General features: G+C 55.4%; 1 protein-coding gene across 1 annotated transcript in view; it reads right to left on the bottom strand.

Annotated features, from left to right (window-relative positions):
* Positions 1 to 18,879, bottom strand: part of DOC2B (double C2 domain beta) — a 31,022-nt gene extending 12,143 nt beyond the window's left edge. The window contains exons 1-3 of the mRNA XM_030962924.1: positions 18,343 to 18,879; positions 8,462 to 8,541; positions 2,317 to 2,391 (exon numbers count right to left, since the gene is read on the bottom strand). Coding sequence (XP_030818784.1) covers positions 2,317 to 2,391; positions 8,462 to 8,541; positions 18,343 to 18,676 — 489 coding nt within the window. The 5' untranslated portion in view covers positions 18,677 to 18,879. The remainder of the gene's footprint in view (positions 1 to 2,316; positions 2,392 to 8,461; positions 8,542 to 18,342) is intronic.
* Positions 18,880 to 23,937: the final 5,058 nt, after the last annotated feature.

Raw genomic sequence — 23,937 nt, 5'->3', positions numbered from 1 at the left:
TATTTATTTATAATAAATATAACTTTATTATAAAGAAATATATATAATGCAATAAATATACTATATAGTATAATATAATATAATATAATATAATATAATATAATATAATATAATATAATATAATATAATATAATATAATATAATATAATATAATATAATATAATATAATATAATATAATATAATATAATATAATATAATATAATATAATATAATATAATAATAAATTCGCCTTCTAAGAACATGGAGTCAGATGCTCAATTCCTCCTTCGTCCTGGGGACCCAGCAAATGCCACAGCCCAGTTTGGAGATGAAGGGGCAATGGGTGCTGTCACTGTTCTGTCCCCAGTGCTGGAACCCTCTTTGGGGTGGCCCAAATCCACCCCTATTCCAGCAAAAACCTGAGGGGCAGGGACACAGCAACTCACTCATTTCCAAACCATCCCAAACCCCTCACCCTGGAGACAGCAGCAAAATGGGAACCTTGGCAGAGCACAGACCAGGGTTTCATTTAAGCAGTTGGAGAGAGCAAGGGAAGGGAAAAATCCTTTCTGGATTAAATTAAAAAAATGCTGATTTGCTGTTCTGGCTGTTTGTTTGCACTCCTGCTCCCAGCACAGCTCTGGATCCTGCCTGACTCCAAACAACTCCCTTGGCAGGTGTTTTGTCAGCACCAGCAGCTCCCTCCAGCAGGAGGATGGGGACAGCACCTGGGGGACACCCTGGCACACAGCCACCCCCCAGCCCAGGGCACAGGGATCTCCTCACTCCCTGAGCCCCCCTCATGTCTGGGGACAGCAGAAGAAAGAGGCTGAGGCTGCAGATTGGGCTTCTCCACCAGGCTCCCAGGCTGGCACCGCCTGGCAGAGCAGCAATTTTCCTTCTAATTAGGTGTCAGACAACTCAATCCCTGCCTCAGCTGCTGCTGGGCACAAGAAACTCTCAGCACATCAATACCTCCAAGTTGTCTTGTGGATCTTTGTGGGGAGCTGCTGCATTCCCCGCCTTGGGTTCATGAGCCCCGAGTGACCAGGAGAGCAGGGAAGCACCCACAGCCTGCTCAGGTCTGCAGGTACCAGATCCTGATCTCTGGGGGCTCCAGGGACTGGGAAGGAAAGTGGGTTTAGCCAAGGGGGTGACATGAACATCACCCAGCTGCCCAAGCTGCCCTGGGAAGGGACAGGAGTGAGATCAGAGGAGCTGAGCCCCGGGAATGCCTTTTCCTCCCATCTGGGATGACTCAGGAGTCAGCACCAGCTCTGCATGGGGAATGAACCCAGCCCTGCTTCCCACACCCACGGGTGCCTGAGAGCCCAATCAGGGACAGGAACACCTGAGGGACTCAGGGACTGTCCTGCTGCTGGAACAACCAGCCCAGGACAAATCCCAAATCCCCAGAGCCGCTCCCCTCTCCCAGGGCAGCGCTGTTTGGAACAGAGCACAGAGATGGGGCAAGGAGAGGGTTCCTCCGTGGCTTGTGGATCTGCAGCTCCCGTGCTCCTTCTCCTCCTGCCCCCCCTGCCTCCACCAGCTCCAGCAGAAATGCTAATCAATGGATTTGCAAAACATGGGAATGATGATAGCATTGCTGATGAGAGCGCGCGCGGCTCTGTTCGCAGCGGAAACTCGGGATGTGGTTAAAAACTCCCCCTGCCACCCTGAACATTGGGAATTAATCCAACTGAGCTGTAACAAGTAAATACACCTCCCCCCCCCCCCCAAAAAAAAAGGTCTTTCCTTTCGTGTGGAATAAGAGTGCAATTAATATTCCTGACACACACATGGAGCATTTAAATTCCACATCCCCATCACTTACACCGAGCTCTCACCACACATCAATATCTTTAATTACTCTTCTCTCCAGCAAGTGCTGAACCTAAGGAGATGGAAATATTTCCCTTATGATTTATACTCTGTTTTATTATGATCTGAGGGGTTTTAAATGCAAAAGAATAAGGGCGGGGAAAAAAAAAAAAGGGAATTAAAAGGGTCTGAATTGTTTATGGCTGAGGTTGTTTCACTCAGTGCTTCCCAGGGGCTCCTGGAATGCAGCATTCCCATGCTGGGCTCCCAAGGTAAGCAATCAGGGCTGGCACCTGGCTGCCAGCCAGTGGTTTCCCAGCAAGGCATTTTCCATCCCTGTAAGGATGGATTCAACCCCAGCTCTTTCCTCCTGCTCTCTCTGAGCACCTTTCACTCAAGACACTCAAGCTCTGGGTGCAGCAGCCCCTGGCTCAGGAGCTTCTCCCAGGCCTGATTTCCAATGAGAAGCTGCAGCCCCAGGGAAGGAAGGAAGGAGAAGTGAAAATGTTTCTCACCTTGCTGGCCCCGGGGAGCAAGTGCAACTTGACGTAAGGATCAGCCAAACCATTGTGGTCCATTGGCTTCAGGCCCTGCAGAGGGAACAGCAAAAAGCAGGAATCAGGGGATGCTGGGCAGGCAGGGGGACCTCACCGAGCCCATCCTGGGCTCCATGGAGCTGCTGGGGCTTCCCCAGGGTTGGGGAAAGAGGGGACAGTGGGTTCTGCAGGATCCAGGCTCAGCATTCCAGTGAGAGGGGCTGTGGGAAGCTCCTCACCTGCACATGGCACCACCCACCCCTCCCTGCCTCCCTCATCACCATTCACTTGGGGGTGAAAGAGAATCAGTGCAGTGATTTCCCAGCTTTGAAATTACAGGGTTCTGTCATTGAATAATTGCTTCTGAGCAAACACACACCTCTGCTGTTGTGGTGCCACTTGCAGAGGGTGTGATAGCACCTACCTACTCCCAGTTATTGAGGAAGAGCAGCTCCAGGCCGGGGGGAGGCTGGTGCCAGCCAGATGCTGTGGTGTTCACAGAGTAAATTTGGGGTTGCAGGAGCACCAGTCCAAGGAAACACCCACTGTGGCCATTCCTGATGGGTTTTCTACAAGACCCTCACAGCTCTTACAGGATGATGTGGATCAGGTTTGTTATAGTGATGCCCTGCTCTGGGCAGAGGGAGGGCACAAGCTGTGCCTTTGTTCCCCTTCTAAATCCCCTGAAAATGATCCAGGGATGATGCACAAACCCAGCTCAAAGCCACACCTGCACAGACTGCACGGAGAAACAACTCCACAGGGCAGGGAAGCAAGTCAGGAGGGTGAAAAATGGAGCCTAATTTTCAGCAGTCCTCAGTAGAAATGAGAATGGCTCCGTGGTGGAAGTCCTTGGATTATTTCCAGCCTGGCTGTGGGATCCCTGCAGGAATTATTGCTGGGCTGGCTGAAGGCAGGGCTGTGCCTGGATCAGAGCAGGGCTTTCTGCAGAGGTACCCACCCAATCCTGGCTCCAGGGGGATGCTGAAGAGTCCTCACAGCCTTTTAGTGAGGAGCAGAGTGCCTGGATAACGAGTGTGCGTGTGTGCAGCTGCCAGGGAAGCATTTGTATGGACTGCTGCGTGCAGAAGGAATGCAGTCATCCAGGATCTGGGCCAATCCAGCAGGGAAATGCTGGGGGAACCATTTCCACGCCTCACAGGTAGGGAATAACTCACCCAGCCTGACCCACAGGAGCCTCTCTGAGCTGCAGTTTTGTCCAGGATGCTCCTGACCTTGGGAGTGTCTCTGGCTTGGAGCAAGGGCTCTGCCACAGAGACAAACCTGCTGCCCTGGGGCAAGTGAGGCCAAATGGTGCCCAGCAAAGAGGATTTTGCTTCTAGAGCAAAGCCAAAAGGATTAAAAATATCAGCAGTGGATGGAGGTGAACCTGCTTTGAGTGCAGCCTCTGGGGTGATGTCTCTGGGCCAGGAGATGATGGGGATGGGGCAGGCAGGGCAGGAAGGGGCTGGGCTGTCCCCAGACTCTGCACAATCCACTTGTGCTCTCCCCAGCCTCCCTGGCCAGAGGTGCCCAACCTGCCTGGGCTGCACAGCAAATGAGATCAGCACCGAGCAGGCAGATTCCCAGGAAAATGGATGGAGAATGACAGGCAGCTCTGTAATTCACCCATCAATTCAGCTCAATTAAATTACCTTCTGAGGAGGCTATTAAAGGCTTTTTTAATAGATGTGCTATGGAAGATGGAGTGACAGGAGCCTAGAAAATGGCTCCTAATGTCACGTCTACCTCCCTCCCGTGTCACTGGATACGTGTTTGGCACAAACAGCTGAATTGAACAGGGCTCTGCTTTGCAAGGATCCCTCCCACAGGGAGCACCCCCTCTGGGTGCAGGGACCACCAGCCTGGAGCTTCTCCAAGAGGGATGAGAGGCACACAAGGCACAGAGTCCCCCCCAGATCCATCTGGGGCAAATCCCTGGCTCCAGCCCTTCCTGCTGCTGCTGCGCTGTTCGTGGAGCTGAGATTGAGTTTCTTCTTTTCCCTTCCTCTACCCAACCCCAAAAATCTCTGCTGCAATCCTACAGAGACGTCCAGCTCCCTGCATGCCAGGCTCTGCCAGCTGCTCCCCGTGCCAGTGACATTTAGCTAATCAATAGGATTTAATTACAGCTTGGGCTAATCGGGGCTGCCGATTAATGCCACGCTAGAGGCGTCCAGAAATCACAGGAGATGGATTCGTTCCATCCTTCACCCCACAACCAGCTGCCTGCCCAAAAACCAGCCTGGATAATTCCCAGGCTGATGCATCCCATTCTGGAAAAAGGGGGCAAACTGCATTTCCACCCTGCCAGCCCAGAGGAGCCCGGCAGCTGGAGGAATTTCCCTGCAGTGATGAATATTTATGAGTCAATACATAAGTAATGCTGAGTGCAGACCTCCAGCACTCACCTCGGGTGGAAGGGAGGGAGGGAGCAGCCCAATGCTCAGTGGGGTGGAAGCTCCTGGGTGTTTTCTGGCCAGCCCAAGGATGCTCCAAAGAGCAGCAGCTGCCTGGTATGGCCTGCCTGGGGCCAGGAGCTCCTTCACCATTGCCCTGCAGCCCCCTGAGGCTCATCCCAGGCACCTTTCTCCCAAAAGCAGGAGACCACTGGCGCTATAGGATAGCACAGCCTGCTGTGTCTGTGCTGCTGCATGCCCCTATAAATCCCCTATGGCAGCTTGGGCTCTGTGGGACTGAGCACAAAGTGAGATCCTTAGCAAAGCCATGGCATCCTCACAAAACCTGGAGCCTGCACATTCACCAACTCCTTTTCCATCCTGTTTTCTAGGAGGGCATGATGCCCAGCACACCCCAGCCCTGTCCCACGCAGGACAGCAGAGATCCACACAATCCCAGGGCTCGTGCAGGGGAGAGGGAGAGCCCTCCTGCCAGCCTGCCTGCTCCTGCAGTCCAGGAATGAGCTTCCACAATGCCCTGATTTATTCTCCTATTGATCCGAGCTGAGCTACAATTGATCCGAGCTGAGCTACAACGTGTCTGAGCTCAGCCGTGCCTGAAGTGTGACAGGCAGGGCTGCTGCCAGCGCCGAGAGCCAGCAGGGCCAGGTGGCTGCTGCCAGCCTGGCTGCTCCTGCCTTTTCCTGGCTGCTCCTGCCTTTTCCTGGATGCTCCTGCCTGTTCCTCCTTGTATCTGCCTTTGCCTGCTCCTGCCTGTCCCTGCCTTTTCCTGCCTGTTCCTCTTTGTTCCTGGCTTCTCCTGCCTGTTCATCCTTGTTTCTGTCTGGTTTTGCCTGTTCCTGCCTTTTCCTACCGTTTCCTGGCTTCTCCTGCCTATTCCTCCTTGTTCCTGGATGCTCCTGCCTTTTCCTGGCTGCACCTGCCTGTCCTTGCCTGTTCCTGGCTTCTCTTGCCTGTTCCTCTTTGTTCCTGTCTGCTTTTGCCTTTTCCTGCCTTTTCCTGCCTTTTCCTGACTGTTCCTCTTTGTTCCTATCTGCCTTTGCCTGCTCCTGCCTGTTCCTCCTTGTTCCTATCTGCTTTTGCCTGTTCCTGCCTTCTCCTGCCTCTTCCTGGCTGCTCCTGCCTATTCCTCCTTGTTTCTGTCTGTTCTTGCCTGTTCCTGCTTTTTCCTGCCTGCTCCTGTCTGGTTATCCTTGTTCCTATCTGCTTTTACCTGCTCCTGCCTGTCCCTGCCTTTTCCTGCCTGTCCCTGCCTTTTCCTGCCTTTTCCTGCCTGTCCCTGCCTGTTCCTGCCTTTTCCTGGCTGCTCCTGCCTGTTCCTGGCTGCTCCTGCCTGTTCCTCATTGTTTCTGTCTGCTCCTGCCTGTTCCTCCTTGTTCCCGTCTGCTTTTGCCTGCTCCTGCCTTCTCCCGCCTGCCACCACCTGTCTGGTGATGCCCAGAGCTTCCCAAATCCTGCTGTGAACTTACACCCCGCAGGAACCCCCTCAGAAAACCCCTCCCAAATATCCCCAGGCACAGCAGCAGGGTGAATTCCCACGTGGAGTGATCCCTCAGAGCAGGGAATGTTTGGTGGGGCACCACAGGTTGGATTGAACCTGCTGCTCCCCAGGAGTGATAATGGGACTCGTGAGGAACAGCAGCAGAAATAAAAGTGCTGGAGATTAAAAAAAAAAAATAATAAAGAGAAGTAAAATAAAGGGAGAGAGGGAGGTTGGTTGGGGTTACCAGAGAGAAAGAAAAACGTGTCTCACGTGGCTGGAATGGGTTTGAATGGCTGCTGGCAGCAATCAAAGCTCCAGGAGCTGCTGGAGCTGGGCACAGCATTTCCCTGGAGGGTAAATCCAAGGGTAAATCACATCCCAGCACTGCTGGGGCTTTTCCCCCTTCTCCTCCTCTGCAGCTCTACCTGTCCCACCCCCGGAGCCAGCGGGGTCCTGGCCCTTACCTTTCTGTAGTCAAGTTTTGGCAGCTTTCCCCAGGCGAGAGATGAAATGAGAGCGAGCAGATGGCAATGTAAATAAAAGAGAAAAATGGGAGAATGAGAGCAGAATGGAAATGAAACAGGACTTGAGAGCTTGAATGTCAGGGTGGGCTCTGCCCTGCCCGTGGGCAGGGGGGATGCTGGGGTACCCCACAGCCCTGGGTGGGCACGGCAGGGACCGGGGCTCTCCTGTGCCAGCCCTGCCTGTGCCATTGCTGATGTGAGATTTATCAGTTGCTGCCCAGAGCTCTCTTTCCTCGCTGCCTTCCACCCACTCCAAACCCAATTAGAAATCTCCTCCTTGGCACGGCTCCCGTGCGCGCCGAGGGAAGCCTGACCCGGTGGATTCGCAGGAGACGGGGAGGGAAGCAGAGCCCAGAGTCTGCCTCAGCCCTGCCCATCCTGCCTGGCACCTGGGGGTGCTGCCCTTGCCAGGAGCAGCTCCAGGAGAGCTGGGGCTGATCCCTCCACAGCCATCCCCAAAATCCAGCTTTGCTGCCGGTGTTCCAGTCACGGAGAGCGGCTGCAAACGAGCCATGGAGGGGGGAGAGGAGCATCCTGTGGAGACAAACAGCAGGGTCTGACCTTCTGGGGGGGGCTCAGCCTCTTCTCCTGCCTTCTCCAAAACCCCCCAAGATCTGCAGCGATTGAGGTGTTTTCCTCCAGCCCATCACAAGCCCTCTCTGGTGGTCACTGGGTGATGCAGAGGGAAACCCAGCAGCATCTTCCACAGGCTGAATCAGGACCTCAGCTCCCTGTTCCTGCTCCCAAATGTGCAAAAAAGCCCCTAATTGCCTCAATCACGCAGACGGCAGCACTTCGGGGCCGTGATTAGCAGCATTTAAAAGAGCCATTTATAAACCGACAGCCGGTCACAGTAAATAACAACGTCGGGATGGGCTGCTGGAAAAAGCATCAGCCATCAATCCCAGCTCCTCACGGGGGATGAGCAGCCGGCTCCCGACGCTGGGAACGCCCTGAGAGGCAGGGGTGGAGGGGAAGGAGAGGGCAGAGGGGTTGGGAAGGTGATGGAACCCAGGGATGCTTGGCACGGCCATGGATGAGGTTCCTTTGGCACAGCCGTGGGTTGGGGTTCCCCTTTGAGAGGAATGGCAGATTTGTCTTTCCAAACAAGCTCTGGGTCTGCTGGTAGGTAAAACCAGCGCTGGAAAATAAAAGAAACGATGGGAAGAATTCCACTGATTGATGAATGGAAAAAGGTATTTTCTTTTACATATAAACTTTAGGTTTGCTGACAAATGAAGTTAAGCATTGAAAGATGAAAGAAACAATAGGGAAGAAACCCCCCTAAATTCTGTAAGAATTAAAAATTAAAAGGGAGGGTTGTACATTAGAGGGGAATCTTTGGTATCAGGCATATTGGGGAGTCTGAACCTCTCAAGTACCTCAGCCAATGGGGAAAGAGAGAAGGGAAATGTGGCTGGGCAATTGGGATAAAAAGGAGGCTGCATCCTCCAAAAATTCAAGAGATCCCAGGGGAATGCCCCATGGCCTCTCCCTTTATTGGAATAAAGCCAAAAAGGACTCCTCTGTCTCCTTTTTGGGCATAAACCTCTGGTGTTTGTGGATTAAATTTCCTAAGACCTTGGCACAGCCATGGGTCAGGTCCCCAAGGGTCAGATTCCCTTGGCACAGCCATGGGTCACGTTCCCCATGGCACAGCCAGTCCCTGCTGTCCCCCCAGCCGGGCTGAGCCCTACCTTGGCTTTGTTGATGGTGCAGTGCAGAGCGTTGTTCTCCTGATCGTAGAGCAAACTGAAATCCAGCGTCCCCAGCGCGGCTGCAAGGGAGGAGAGATGTGATGAACCTGCTGCACCCTGCAGACACGGGGCTGCTCTCCCTCTGAGCACTAAAGCAGTGCGTGGAGATGCTAAAGAACAGGCTGCAGGAATTACAGAACACGAAGCATCCTGCTGGGAGCCCTGTTGTGAAGCGTGGCCATTCCCAGGCTGGCTGGCACAGCCCTGGGAGAGCAGTGAGGGATGAGTGGGTGCAGCTCTGCCAGCACTGCAGCCACAGCTTCCATGGGCTTCCATGGGGTTATCCCCACCCCTCAGCAGCCTGGCTGCAGCCAGCAGCTCCCTGTCCCCCAGGAGATGAAGGATGTCCCCTGGGAAGGTTTTGGGAATGGCTGGGACACAGCTGAGAGCTGCTGTGGGCACATCCTCCCCTCCGGCGCCGCTGGCATTCCCAGAACGTGTATTTGTATAGTGACACCTTCAAACAAATGAGCCACCAGTGGGATCCCTTCCCAGCTCCAATCTGGCTGCAAACTGTAAATTAAACCCAGTGAGGATGGAAATACTTTCCTGGTTAAAATGAAAAGCACCAACAGCTTTTAATCAGCTCAGAGTTCCCTTATGGCATCCTCAGGATCCAGGAGTGGCAGCATCTCCTGGGATGGGGCAGGGGAGCAGAACAAAACCAGAGGAGCCTCAGCAGCAAAAGCCCTTTTGATTTGAGAAATTCTTTCCCTTTGGATGATCTGAGCATGTCTCACTAATCCAAGGCAGAGGAAAAGCCTTAAAAAGACAGGCTTCCCAAAAAACATGGCTTAACCTTCTCCAAGGCTGCCAGGTCTGATTTGCACACCAAAGCCTGGACATGGAGCAGCCTCTCCTCTGGTTCTCAGTTCCTGCCACCAGCCTGGAGCTTCCAGGGTGGCTCAGGGCCCAGCAAACCCCACTTTCCCATGCCCACCTTCCCCAAAAGAGTTTTGCCTGAGTGCTGCCCTGCCACCAGCACCATCCCACCGCTGTTTCCAAGGTAACTGCACCTTCCTGCCGTGTTCAGAACGTGAAAAAACACCCAAAATAAAAACCAGAAGAGCTTTGCTTAATGCCAAAGCAGAGTTTGCTGACTGGAGAGGAGTTGGACAAACTTTATGGGAGGAAATAAAGTGCTTTTTTTCCCCCTCCAGCATTCATAGCAGCAAGGCACCCACGGAGTTTAAGGATATTCAGGGGACAGAAACCTTCCTGCTGCAATTTCACAGTGATCTCCCAGCCCAAAGGAGCTACAGGTTTGCCTGCTGGCAAAAGAAAAAAATCATTTCTCCCAAGCAAATATCTCGAGTTCAAAGCAGAGTAAATACCCAGAGAGAGCTCTGCCAGAATAATGAACCCCCCTGGTTGTGCAGCAATTTCATGGCACATTAGCTCCTGGTCTGGGCAAGGCACAAATCAGAGGGGGAAGATGAGGGGTGAGGCCAACCCTGCTGTGCCTTGTGCACCATCTCTGGGTCTGGCTCCAAGGAGCATTTCCAGAGCAATTCCCAGCTCAACCCCCTGCACACCCTGCAGAGCTCTGGGTGCTCTCAGTGATGGGCAGCTCAAGGATGGCAGCGTGAGGAGCTGGAGGCTCCACAAACCAAGTCAGCAAAACTTCCCAAATCTGCATTTTTCACTCAAGAGCGGAAGATGAAAGCTCCGGTTTCGGAGCCTCATCATTTCCACCTGCCCTTTAATCAGCATTTCCTGCCAGCCCCACTGCTCTGCCCTCCGAGTTCAAGCTGTTATTTTATTTTTATCGCAGAAGGGGGCCCGCGGTTCAGCCTGCTGCATTTGGCAATTTATAAAACAAATTAAAAAACTTGGCAGGCAAACAAGAGTCCGGCCAGGAAATACTGACAAAGCCCCAGCCTGCCCCGGGGGCAGGACAGCGGGGAGCCCTGCTAAAAAAAACCTCAAATCACCTTCAGACAGCAGCAGGAGCTCGTTCTGCAGGTGGGCACTCAGGTCCTGCTCCCAGCTCTGGCAGTCCATGAGCAAACACCCAGCAGCTCCCATTGCTCCTGGAGCTGGAGCCCTGCACCCCTGGCCATGCCCTCCCACCCCTGCTCCACTCCTGGAGGGGTTTTCCTCTAAGCAAAGGGAGGTTTTTATGGATGGTGAGTCTCAATTCCCAAAGAAGGGTCTGCCAGGGCTCGTGGGACGCTTTCAGGACAGGGTGGCAGCCCCACAGCCTCTGGCACAGCCTGGGAATGCACAGCCAGGGATGGATCCAGCACAGCCAAGGCTGGAGCTCCAGCTCAGGGCTGAGGAGCTGCAGGAGACCCTCAGCTGCCCCAGGGGTAGGAGCCACCCCTGCACCCGCCAGGAGCACCCAGTGAAGCCCCAGGAGCCCCATCCCAGCCCTGTGCTCCTGCAGGGCTCAGCACAGGCCAGCAGCACCAGCCCAGCCTCACTGCTCCCACTCCTGCAAAGCCCAGCAGCACACGCAGCCCTGGCTGAGGGAATCCTGCATCCCCAGCTGGCAGGATTGGGCCCAAAACCTCTGCAGAGCAACCTAATCCCCCTTCTTTAATTGCTTTCCCCCTCCCACTCGAGATGCAGCTCGATTGTGATCTTAATTAGGGGAGCAAGTACCTAAAAAAGAAAAGGGCAGCAATTAGACTCCAAGCACTGTTAGCAGGATTATTTAACTCGACTGGGCTATTCTGAACACTGCCCTCTAATCACAGAGGCTGCAAATAAAAAATATAAATAAATGCCTTTGTCAGGCTTTACAAAGGCAGCTTGGCACTCTCCAGACAGCAGGCAGGATGTATCATTATTATTACAATTATTCTGCTCCAATGATAAAATAACCATTAGGAAAACTGAACTCATTAGCAGGTTCTGACCCCCTCTCCTCCCCATGAGCTGGGAGAGATTGATGGGAAGGCTCTGGCCAGGGCCTGCCTTTTAACACAGCCTCTAAAAGGAAAAATGAATCCCACTTGCACGGGAAGGTGGCCTCTTCTCCCACTGACCTTTGGGTGTTTGGATTAATTCAGGGGGCCAGGGGATGACTGGGGGGCAGCAGGAGCAGCAGATGTGTCCCCGAGTCGGCAGGAGTTTATTGTGTATTGCTGACATTTCCTGGCTGAGCCCAGGGTGAGGCCAGGCTGGAGGAGCTTCTATTTATACCTGTGGGATGAGAGGCAAAAAAATGTGGTGATGAATCTGAGCTCTGCTCCCTTGCCCAGCCCCTGTGCTTGGTGGCAGAGCTGCCCTCTCCGTAGCCTGGGATGCTCCAAGGGAAAAAAAATTTCACATCCCAAGATGTGGAAAAGTCACTGACACTCCCAGAAAAAGCTTCAGCAAAGCCTGGAAGTGATGATGGAGCACACTCCTGACTCTCCCAAGGCAGGTGTGACTGCCTTTAGAAAGCCCAGCAAAGCTCTACAGCAGGACAAGTTGAGGTGTGCACACAAAAACCCCACTACAGAACTAATTAAAAAGAAGTCCAAAAAGCCTTAAGTCCCTCTGCTTATCAGCATTGCTGCTCCCAAGATAATCTGCTCACGGATTTTGTGCCAGGGAGATCAGAGTGGAGCAGTAAAAAGACTGCTGGGGATTGTCTGGATTAGCTCTCCCTTACAGAAAGCACAGGTTCAGTAACCTTCAGACTGGGTATTTTTTAATGCACTATAAAAGATAGGTCCCTATTCTTCCGTTGCTTTAATTTTCCCTTGCAATGGAGATAATTTTAAAGGTCCTGAAAGGCAGCAAGTAATTCTGTGCACTTACAGCCCCATATAAAATGTTGGTAAATGACTCCTCAGGAGGAACAGAAATTATCTCCTGCCATTTCCAAGCCAGGCTGCTGAAGAACATTTTGGTGGGTGTGCTCCTGCCTCCCTGGCATCCTGAGCACATCCAGTGGCACACAATGGGGACTGGAGGACTGGCTCCATGAGCCTGGAAAACCTTCAGGGTTCTCCTGGAAAACAGCACCATCAATTCCTGCAGCTGGGGCTGGGCTCACCCAGCACCCTCAGCATTCCAGCCCGGGCACTGATCCACTCAGGATGCTGCTGTGCAGCCAGGGGGGGATCCCAGAGGTGCTGAGCTGGGGAGCTGAGGACAGCCAGGTGTCCCTGGTGGCAGCACTGACCTCTGGCATGGAGCTCCAGCCTTGGCACTGCCACAGGATCTGCTGTGGTGGAGGCAGCTGGAACGGGGCACGACTGAAAGCTGGCATCACCCTCAGCTGTGCCATGAAAACAGATCCTCTGGGAGGTTCTGGGGCATGTCCCAGGGGCAGCACAGCACATTGGGGCATGAACATCCCTGTCAGCAGCACAGGAATCAAGAGGACACAGTCTCCAGCTACGTCAGGGAAGGTATAGGTTGGATATTAGGAAAAAACTTAATACTGAAGGAATAATAAAGAATAATAAAGTACTGGAATGCTCTTCCCAGGGAGGTGGTGGAATCACCATCTCTGGATGTGTTTAAAAAAAGACTGGACATGGCACTGGGTGCTATAGTCTGGTTGAGGTGTTAGGGCACAGGTTGGACTGGATGATCTCAGAGGTCTCTTCCAACCTCACCATTCTGTGATTCTGTGACTCTGATGTGCTGCCAGCCGGGCAGGACACCCCTAGTCCTACAGAAAACCCCAGCAGGGAGCAGATCCAGCACACAGGCAGGAGACCTTCCCTCCTCAGCTGAGCTCAGTGGGATCAGGAGCAAGGAACAAACACAACTTTTCTCTCTTGCAATGTTCCCTGCCTGGCCGTGGGTTTCTCACTTAAAATTTGCAGCAATTGATATTTCTTCATTTTGGAGACACGGAGCCAGCCGCTGTTGAGCTCTGGAGCAGGGAGCTGCTTCTTCATGAGGTTGGTTGATGGATGCTCATCAGCTCTTCTGTCTTCTCCAGGAGGAGTGTTCAGAGGAACACTTATCTGCTCAGAACAGTTCAGAGATGCAATTATGTTTTACAGCACTAAATGGTCCCTGATGTCAGCAGCAATTAGACTTTCAGCAATTTCAGTTTGGAGATGGCCTTCAAATCTCTCCCGCTCTCCTCCTTTAATGAAGTACAGCATTGCAATTAACAACCCCCCAAAATTGCCTTCAGTGTTAAATACAAAGAGGAGAGATCAGGGAACCCCTTGGGAACAAGGGGTGTCTCTCTGTCTCTCTGTGTGTCCTCCTGCACCCTGGAACTGGGGAAGGTGCAGGGCTGGGCGGGCTGTGGGAGGAGGGAACCTCGTTATCCAGCAGCTGTGGCTCCTTCATTAGCAGAGGTGCCAGAGGCCCCAGCCCATATGCTGCTGCCCTGGATGCTGGAGGAGGGATGCCCAGGCAGACCCTGCTCACCCTGGTGTGCTCTCCTCTCCCGGTGTTCACCCCCAGCACTTTGAGGTGTCCCTGCCCATGAGCAATCCCTGGGAAGAGAGAAGTTCCTTGGAGGACCAGGGTGTGCAGCCTGCACCTGGATGTCACTGCTGGGATGGCCAGCAGGAAGGCGTGAGAGCTCCCAGAGATCCATCTATCCCACAGGAAAGCAGAGAGGAGCTAATCCAGTCACGCCTGGGACACCTCAGTGACACTGCCCAGTCCCTGCTCCAGCTCTCGGGCTGTGCTCTGCTTGGCAAAGCCGTGCTCTGCTGAAATCTCTGGTGGTTTGTTTCGTTTCCTGAGCGAGCAAAATACTTCTTTTGGCCTTATCTGGATTGAAAAGACGATTCAAAGCTTATAAATAGCAGTTGCAGCATATGCTGAGGAGCTGTGTTTCAGAAGTAAATACCCTGCTCGTTCCTCGCCGTCTCCTCTGCCTCCCCCTGTCTGGCCAAAAGCACTGCCAGGTGACTTGCAAACCCTGCACCCCTTCAGACCTTCCTCCTTCTTTACATCCTCAAGCAGCCAGTAATTAATACCTCCATGATGGCTTTGCCTGCCTAATTATCTTCTTTGCTCAAAATAAGAGTCTTCCTAAATAACTCGTGTGGCGCTGCAGGCGTCACGAGCCGCCGCGCACCAGGACTGGCCTCTTAGCTGCACTTTGGAGAAGTGGTTTCCATGCTGCTGCTGCAGCTCCCGAGCTCAGGAGGATCCTCTTCCACGAATAAAACTGGGCAAGAGGTGGGACTGGATGGGTTTGTGCACACAGGAGCAGGATGGGGCAGCATTTGCTGGGATAGCGGCTCCCGCTGCAGCCCGTGGCTCCCAGGCTCTCTCCTCACCTGGAAAACCAGAGCCAAACACATTTGGAGGAGGGAAGGAATTCCAGTGTGACCACAGCCTCTTCCCAAAGCCAAACAGCAGCTCAGGGAACGGGGCATTTCTCCAAGGGCTGGAAACTTGATTGCCTGTTAAAGGAGGATGGCTGCTCCCTGCTATCCCCTGTGAGAAGCCCTGGCAGTGCCCCCTTCTCAGGGCCTGTCCCTACCTCTGCTCATCCAGGGGTTTCTTCAAAAATCCCCCAGGTAAAAATTCCTGCTGGTGCTGTGGAGGGGAAGGTGCAGGCAGTGGAGGGGCAGCAGCATTTGGGTGGAATCCGTGGAGATGGGAGGCGAGAGCAGCTCCTCGCAGGTGGCACATTGCCATCTAGCTGGCATTTGCTTCTTTTCCCTGCAAACCAAGTTTCCCTGGCACTGTGCTGCCCGGCTGGGTGGGGAGCATCCCCGGTGCCTGGGGACCCCAGGGAGCTGCTGCTGTCACAGGGGAGCCAAAAATGAGGTGACAGCCAGGTGTCTCAAGAAGCAGGAGCCAATTCCCCCTCCCAGACTCCTGCCAGGTCCTCTCAGCTCACAGCAGACTCTGGTCCAACAGCACCAAACCATCCTTCTGCAGCAAATACACACTTCCCTCTTCTCCTGCCTCATTCCTTCCACCTCCTCAGCAGCTCTGTTGAGGACAAACCCACTGCAGGAACAGTCCTGCTTTGCCAGGGCAGAGCTGAGTCCCTGTGCCAGGGTCTCCCAGGGGTGCCCACCACAGCCCTGCAAACCCTCACAGCAGCACTGCTGGCAGGGAAGAGCTGGCTCCATGAAATTCCCAGTGATCCCAGAGCCAGCCCAGATGCCTCCACTCATTTTCTGCTGTGCTGGTTCCCTGCCTGCCCCCTGCCACTCGCTGCATTCCACAGGCTGCTGGAGAGGTGTCCAGACCCACAAACCTGAGCCTCCCATGGCTGTGCCCAGCTGTCCTCCCACCTCAGCCAGGTCCCTGCCCATCTCTGGGAGGATTCCACCTGCTTCCCTCAGCCTGGGGGTCCCCAGTTTTCCAAAGCACCAATTCCCTGCAGGCCCTCACACCGCCCCTGCCACATCCCTGCTCCCTGCAGGTGCCACACCTGGGTCAGGCCACCCTGCTGGGGTGGCAGCAGGCACTGCAGCTCCCACGGGCTCCACAGGCACTACAGGCTTTGCTGGTGGGGTTTGGAGCACAGCTCAGCAAAGGATTAAAGAACAGGGTGCAGCCAGCCAGCCCAGGTGAGCTGCAGCAGGGCCAGGCAGGACCCACCCTGCCCTGCTGGGATTCTGGAACTGGGGCTGGGATGGCAGCTCAGGTGCTGCTGGAAAAAGCCCAGAACGCCCAGGCTGGAGCAGTAACTGCAGGCAGGAAGGAGCCTGGGGAAACCCAGACAATTGCTGCATTTCTCCAGGCAGGGGCAGCTCTCCTCCTGCCACCCTGGCTGGAGGAGGGAAACCCACAGGCAGGTGGGACAAACAGGGGGGAGACATTCAATCCTCCTCCTCCTCCTGATGGATCCTGCCACCAAAATCCCTCCCCCTGCACCTCTCCGGGGCTGGGAGCATTTCTGAGGATGTGACTGGCAAAACCTCGATTTATGGGTGCTGCATCCAGCTCTGACACCTCCATCCCCAGAGACCCCCTGCGCCCCCCAAGGGCACTGACAGCACTGCCACCCCAGTGCAGGCACAGACAGGTTCTCCAGGGGAAATTTAGTGCAGGTGACTAATGCAGCAGCCCTGAATCACCCTCCAGAGATGTGGGGGAGCTCCACACACTCCCCAGCTGATGGCGGATGGCTCCAGTCAGGCTGCAGGATCCCCTCCCTGCTCCCAGCTCTTGCCTGGATTTACAACTTGGCTGCTAAACACGGGGGAGTGACAGTCCCATCCTGCACATCCATGCCAGCCAGTGTCCTCAGGCTGTCTGGGCCACCCCGTGCTGTCCCCAGAGATGTGACACCAGCAGTGCCACCTCCCTGCTCTGCTCCTGGCGCCGCTGTGCCTTCGCCAGCCAAAACCCCACGGCACCTGTGGCAAAACAGCCTCAGCAGTTTTGCCTGACACCTGTTACGCTGCAGGGAACACTTCCTAACACCAGCCTGGGTGAGAGAAACACCCGCACGAGACACGGCGCGGAGCCAGGCTGCTTCCAGCACCCAGGATCCAGCACCCAGCATCCAGAACCCAGCATCCAGGATCCAGCATTCAAAATCCAGCACCCATCTTCCAGCACCCAGGATCCAGCTTCCAGCACGAGGATCCAGCACCCAGCACTGCCAAGGGATAAATGCAGAATGCAGAGCCCTGGGCAATTTCCCTGCCAGTCACCCCAAGAGAACGCTGCACTCTGGGCCACCAGTGCCACACTCCCCCCTGGCCCTGCAGCCCGGTTTCTCCCCGTTCCCACTGCCACGCTGAGCAAAGACGACGGGATAATTAGAGCAGCTAATGACCCAAAGCCGGTTAAAGTCCCCGTGAAGTGCCCGGCTGGGACAAACGCGGCTTAGCAGAGATGTTCTCCCTGGCAGCGCCAGAGCTGTCGCCTCTCCACGGAGCCGTGACCCCGACACCAGCACGGGGACAGAGAGCGTGTGCCAGTTTGGGGCTGGCACCCAGCACCAGCCTCTCTCTCACAGAGGGGCACAGCCGTGCCACCCTGGGGCAGAGCAGCCCTTCGGGGTCACACTCCGGGGTGTAAACGGGATAAATGGCAGCAGCCCAGCGGCCGGCAGCGATGCCGAGGCAGGGCTGTGACATTGTGCCAAGGGAAAGCCACCGGCTGTGACATTGTGCCAAGGGAAAGCCACCGGGGCGCTGGGCCCTGCGCGGCTCAGCCTCCCCTTCCCCCAGGACGAGCACGCAGCAGCCGCCCCCTTCTCCCCGGCATCTCCCGGCTCCAAACTTTGCATCCCCTCGCAGGATGTGTCCCCCGAAGGCTGGGCTGGACCGAGCCCTCGGCGTTTCTGCGACTCCGAGGGAAATGGGGTGATCCCGGGGGCCCAGGGCCAGGCAGCGCTGCCGTGCAGCTCCAGGCGCCGGCTGGGAAGGACGTTTTGGGTGGGGAGGGGTTAACCCTTGCTGCAAACACCTGCATCCACCACGGCCAAAGCCCTCTGCTCCAAAGGCCCCCCTGGCTCTCGGTGAGCAGCGGAGGGATGACACGCCAGAGTTTGCCGAGGGAGAGCGCAGAGCTCTCATTGCCGACAGATCTCCCCGCTGTGCAGCCGGGCGATGCCGGAGCCCACGGCCAGCTCATCAGCAGCGTGGCTGGAGCAGCCTGCGCCGCCCAGCCGGATTAAAAGGCTCTGAGCCCATCCGGAGGGCTGGAGGCACGGAGCCGAGCAGGGACGGAGGCAGAGAAGTGCACCAAGCACGACAGCAACTGGTGGCTCTTGGGAGACTTCCCTACTTTGGGTTCAGCATCCAGCCTGGCTGCGGCACGGACACTCCCAGGGCCCCCTCCGCCCCGAGCATCACCTGGGGGCTCCTCACCGCTGCGCTGCGATCCCACGGCTGGAAGGCTTCCCCAGGATGGACAACCAGCCCTAGACACCCACCCACACCCTCAGCACCGGGGCCAACTCCCACGGAAACTTAGCAACTCACTGCAATCGTCCGACTCGTAGCCCTCGGGGTCCACCAGCTCCTCGGGCGCTTGGCTCTTGGCCGGCTGCTCGGCGGGCGTCGCTCCGTGGGCTCCGAAGAGCTGGTCCACGTCCTCCTCATCGTCGCGGGGATGCTCGGCGGGGCTGCCCGAGGTTTGGCTGGGCGCGGGGCGAGGGGCGCTGCCGCTGCGGCCGACGGCGGCGGGGAGCCCGCGGGGGAAGCGGGGGAAGTAATCGGAGATCTGCTTGATGGGTTTGATGGGGCCGGGGCAGACGTCAATGGCCATGTGCTCCTGGATACTTATGGTCATTTTCTCTCCTTTGCGGAGTGTCATGCATGCGGCTGTGGCTGCCGAGCTCCCCCCAACCCCGGAGAAGCCCGGACCGTGCGGGAGAGGGAAGTTTCAGCCGGGGGTAGATGATGATGAGGAGGAGGAGGAGGGGGTTCCTTAGGTGGTTGTGGCGCCCTGAGCCTCGGTGGCCGCACGCATGCTGCTGCTGCTGCTGCTGCTGCTGCTGCCGCCGCCAGCCCCGGCGCCCGCACGGCCCCTGATCCTGCCAGCGCTGCCTGGGAATAAATGAGCGAGACAGAGAGACGGATAAGAGGCAGGGGGTGGGCTCTCGGGTGATGTCACCAGCTAGCAACAAAGCGGTGCCCAGCAGCGGAGGAATGAGGGCTGTGGCCGGCCTGCCGCCCCGGGCACACGGCCAGCAGCGTGGGCAGCCCACCCTGCCCCTGCCCTGCCCCTGCCCCTGTCCCGGCCGGCAGGAGTTGGGGTGATGGGGTGAGGGGACGTGGGCTTTGATTCATCCCCCTGGCAAAGCGGGGCTGGTCCCTGCCAGACCCCTCCTGAGGTCACCGGGCAGGCTCAGCAGCCAGCGTCCTGCTGTGTCACATCCCGGGGCGGTGAGCAGAGGGACAGGGACAGCCCCTGGGGACCCTGAGAGCCCCCAGGGACAGGGACAGCCCTCAGTGACAGTGACAGCCCCGCAGGCAGCGCCAGGGAGATGCTGTGCCACATCCCGAGCAGGGGGCACGGATGGCACCACTGCCCATTCCTGCAGCCCCCAGGGACAGCCCTGATTCAGATCCCTGCAGTCCCAGCCCACAGCAATGTCCCTTCCAGAGCTCAGCACCTGCTGGATGAGTTTCTGGAGCTGGGAACACACCGGGGATTGAAGCAACACCTGTGCCCCGCTCAGGGTGGCACAGCCCCTGCCAGCTGGTGTGTGGCTGTGCCATGGAGCTGGTACAGCAGCACAGAGGGGCCAGGGACGGGCTGGGCCAGGGCTCAGTGCCACCGTGGCCATGCTCAGCACCCCTCCTGCCCTCCCTGGGCACGGCCAGGGCCCCAGCACCAGCCAGGACAGGGACAGGCTCCCACCACGGGCTCCCTGGAGAATGCTGAGCTGTGCTTTGCTCAGGGAGTTGGTCTCAAACTGCTGGTTTTACTCATTCCCCCCCATGTTCAAATCAATAAATCTGTGGCTTCACAGGCTGCTAGAAGTGGACTTTCCAGTAAGGAATGACAGAAGGGAAACGCTGCGAGAAAATGATGCAAAATCCTGCCCAAGTTACTCACCCTGCCCAGGAAAATGTGTCTGAACTATCTCAGAGGAGCAGCCTCTCTGCTGGCTCAGCTCTGGGGGGGTCTGGTGTGAGCCTGGGGCACTTGGCATGCCCTGGTCACCCAGCACCATGCCCAGCTGCCCTCCAGGTAAGCTGGCACATCCCTTAGCCGTGCACACAGAGCTGCAGCCTCCTGCAGCCTGGCAGGCAGGTGATTATTAAAAACAAAGCTCTGCTCTTCAGAGGATTTCCCCCAAATCCCAACAAAATGACACCCAACCTGTCTGTCTGCAGCAGAGTTCAGCTTTCATTCAGATTTTGGTAAATGTTAATGCAAGTCTTTGAGTCATAACACACTGGCACCAGGCAAACCAACCTCATTTACTCCTCACAGGCAAGTGAATGTTTCTCTCCTGAAGCATCCAAACTTGTCACTGCTCTGTACCCAGACATGAGGCACATCTGAGGATGATCTAATGACCTGGGAGAGCAGGAGACAGCTCGCTGCTCCTTTGTGCCCCTGCTGTGTTTTCCCTCCGAGGTGGCTCCTGCCTGTTGCAGGTCTGACAGCAGATCCAGCCTCAGTTTAACCCCCTTCCCACATCCAAGGACTCCCAGGACATTAATTCAGAGGGAAATGCCATCCAGAGGCTGAAAACCTCACAGGTGGGCTGATGCTGGGTGGAAACATCACGGCAAGCACAAGGAGGCACCTCTGGATTTGGGTGTGTTCACCCACACAGGCTCCATCTTTGGGTGCAGCATGCAGGATGTGGTGTGGACTCAGGCAGAACGAAGCAGAAATCGGGCCTGATGCCCAGAAAACAGCAGCAATTTCCTCTGAGAAAGGGCAAATAAATAAATAAATAAAATCAAGTTACATGCGAGGGCCTAATGCCGTTACTGCCATTACAAAAGCGTCATCGTTCCAAACGCTTCCTCAAAGACCCAGATTGGCAAAGATTGTTTTATAGCACAGAAAAAGCAAGGCTCTGGGAATTGAGCTGAACCTCTGAGCTCTTCTTCCTCCTGCACCCACAGCCAGGATCAGGGCCCAGCAGCACCAAGTGGGAGATGCTCAGCTCACCCAGGGATTCACTCCCATGCTCAGCTCACCCAGAAGAACAACAAGGGGACAAAAAAGGCAGAATTGAAGCAGAAAAGCTCCCTGAAGCAGGGCAGGTGTGGCCCCTGAGGGATACCCCATCACCAGCCCTACAGACTGAGAGAAACCAAAACCAAGGCTCACTGCTCACAGCTCAGGTGGGGCTTTGTAGTCCCTGCCTGATCCCAAGCCTGCAGAAAGCAGCTGGAGCCTTTTCTTAGCCTTTAATGAATCCCAAAGCAGCTTGGTCCTGATAAACCACACTTTTCCTACCTTCCCACCCTGCCTGGGCGTTTCCTCCTGGGCTGCACAGCCCCACATGTACCCAGGGCTCCCCAAATGTGACAACCCTGAAGCTGAAAGGGACAAAAATAGAAAGTTGGGCTGGAAGACAAAAGCAGGGCTTGCAGATACAAAGCCAGTTTCCAGGTAAAGCTCTTAATTCCCACCGTCTGTCTAATGCCCTGGAATGTGACTGGATTTGATGCCTGGCTCTGCTGGGGCCAGCCAGAGCTGCCCTGCCCACGCTCGTGGCCTCTGCTGCCCTGACAGGGGGAGTTTGATTTCCCCACCAGCCCCCCGGGAGGAAAAGAGAGAGTTTTGATGTTAAAATGGCAATTTGAACCCACAGCTCTGCCTGGCAGGAGCAAAGCCACTCTGTCAGGGCATAGGAAGGGGGAGGTGGCCACCACAGAGCCAGCAGCAAAGCAGGGATGGGATGAGGAGAAGAGCAATTTTCTCTGTCAAAACCCATGTTTTCTCCCAGGATCCTGAGCTCAGCACCGTGACATTGTGCTTGGGGTGTGGGATGCAGGAACTGACACTCCAGCTCCAGCCCAGGCTCTGAGAACACCAAGGTTCTACTTTAAATGTTGCCCTGAGCAAGGGCACAAGCAGAGGTTTAAATACACCCAGAAAACGCCTGTGGCACTCACTGTCCCTGTGCCACAGCCCAGATTCCTCCTCTGGACATGGGCAAAGAGAAGGAATGTTCCTACAGCCCCCAAAAATGCAGCACACAGATTAAACACACACCCAAACCCACTGGCTGTCCTCAGGACACGCTTGAACCAATTCTCTCACAAATGCTGAGCACCAAGTTCTGCTGTTCCAGGTTTAAATCCATGAGAGCAGGGGCTGATTCCAGTCTGATCAATTCATTTCCAAATGGAGAGCACAGCAGCAGGCTGGCACACCCCATTGCTCGCCAGGGGTTCACCCACTGGCTCTTTATTTGTTTCTTGGTCAACTCAAAATCTCTCTGAGCCCCCCTGCTCCGCTGGAGAGAGCACAAAGATGCCAAATTAAAGCCTTCACCACCTCTGGATCTCACCCTTGACCTCAGAGAGGTGGGACAGGGAGGTTTGGGGGACACAAGGCGGTTGAGGGACACAAGGCGGTGACACGGGCAGCACCGGCCCTAACTGGAATTTTGCTTTTCCCAACCATTTCAAAGCCTGAAAGCGCCCACAGCTGTAGGCAGGAGAAGGTGCCAGCAGACACCACCAGCTCAATCTGGCTGCAGGGGCAGAGCTGGGGGGTTTAACACTGCCAGGGGATGCCAACACTGCTGGAAGAGACCCCTCCATCCCTCCTGGGGTGGCTCAGCACTGACCCTGCCTTCAGCTCCCCTGGCTGGGAGGTTTCAAACATATTTTTAATTTTTTTCCACTGAGCTTAGCTCCAGCATGGCTGTGTGCATGGGAAGGGGGTTAATTGAAAAGCAACACGTGCCTGGCTCCTTGGCTGGCTCAGGCTCTGTCTCCTGGCTGATGCACAGCTCCTGGCAGCCTCCCCTCCAAGATCCCTGCCCTCCACTGCTGGGGAGGCTTGGCTGAGCCCATTGCACTCCTTACCTGGTCAAACAGCCTTTGCATTTGCTAAGGAAAGCAATAATAATAATGGTGATAACTGGGAAACTTGGCCAAAATAATCCTAAGGAGCTTATTGCAGGCTGTGCTGATTGCAGCTCCCCAGCAGTGCTGATATCCCAGTGCACCCTGGCCCCCACTGCTCCTCTGCTTGGATAATACCTGAAGTTATCTGTGCTCCAACAGGCCCTGCTAACAACCATTATTTGACCAGATTTAACCAGCAATTACCAGCTGTGAACAAAATCGCTGTGGTGGAATACAACCCACATCCTTTTCACAGCACAGACACAAACAAACCCCTGCATTGAGCCAGGCAAGGGCCAAATGCCAGCAGGGAAGAGCCCTCTCCCCTCAAAACATTGCTTCAGGTTCCCAGGGACGTTATGAAACACCCAACCAGCGGCAAAAGTGGATGGAATCCTCCTGGCCAGCATTTTGCTACCTGCAGATGGACCTGGAAAGGAGCTGGAAAGGAGGAGGGAGGGAGGGAGGCATCAGCTCTCCCTGCATCCTCAGGATGGGCCCAGAATAGCTCTACTTTTGGAAGGGGCTGATGTTCAACGTTCAGCATATGTTGCCATTTCCATGGGAATCCCGAAATAGTTGGTGTTTTCTTTTGTGATTTTCGGCGCCCTGAGGTTTTTTGGAGTCCTGAGGAACGTGTGCCCTCCTGCTGGGGAGGGGACCTGCCCTGCTCTGCCCCCTGCCACACCCCAGGCACTGCCAGCCCAGCAGAGGGGACAAACAGCTGCTGCAAACCCCACTCTGGGGAGCAGAGCATAAATCCACCCCGGGTGGGTCTGTGCACAGCAGGAAAATCCACCCCAAGAGTGCCCAGGATCGGGGTGACATCCAATCTTGGGGCACAGCACTGCCAGGGGCTCAGTCCTCAGGGGGATTTTCTTGGGGATGAATTTTGGGGTTTTTTCCTCCAATTTCTCTCCGGATCTGTGGGTTCCTCTGAGCTCCAGAGCCTTGGCAGGGGTTTGCCATCGCCAGAGCCCTCCTCTCACACGGCTGGCTCTGATGGTTGTGAGACAAATGCAG

Source organism: Camarhynchus parvulus, chromosome 19 (genome assembly GCF_901933205.1).
Source record: "Camarhynchus parvulus chromosome 19, STF_HiC, whole genome shotgun sequence".
NCBI classification, from domain to species: Eukaryota; Metazoa; Chordata; class Aves; order Passeriformes; family Thraupidae; genus Camarhynchus; species Camarhynchus parvulus.
This window is presented reverse-complemented; position numbering and strand designations above follow the sequence as displayed.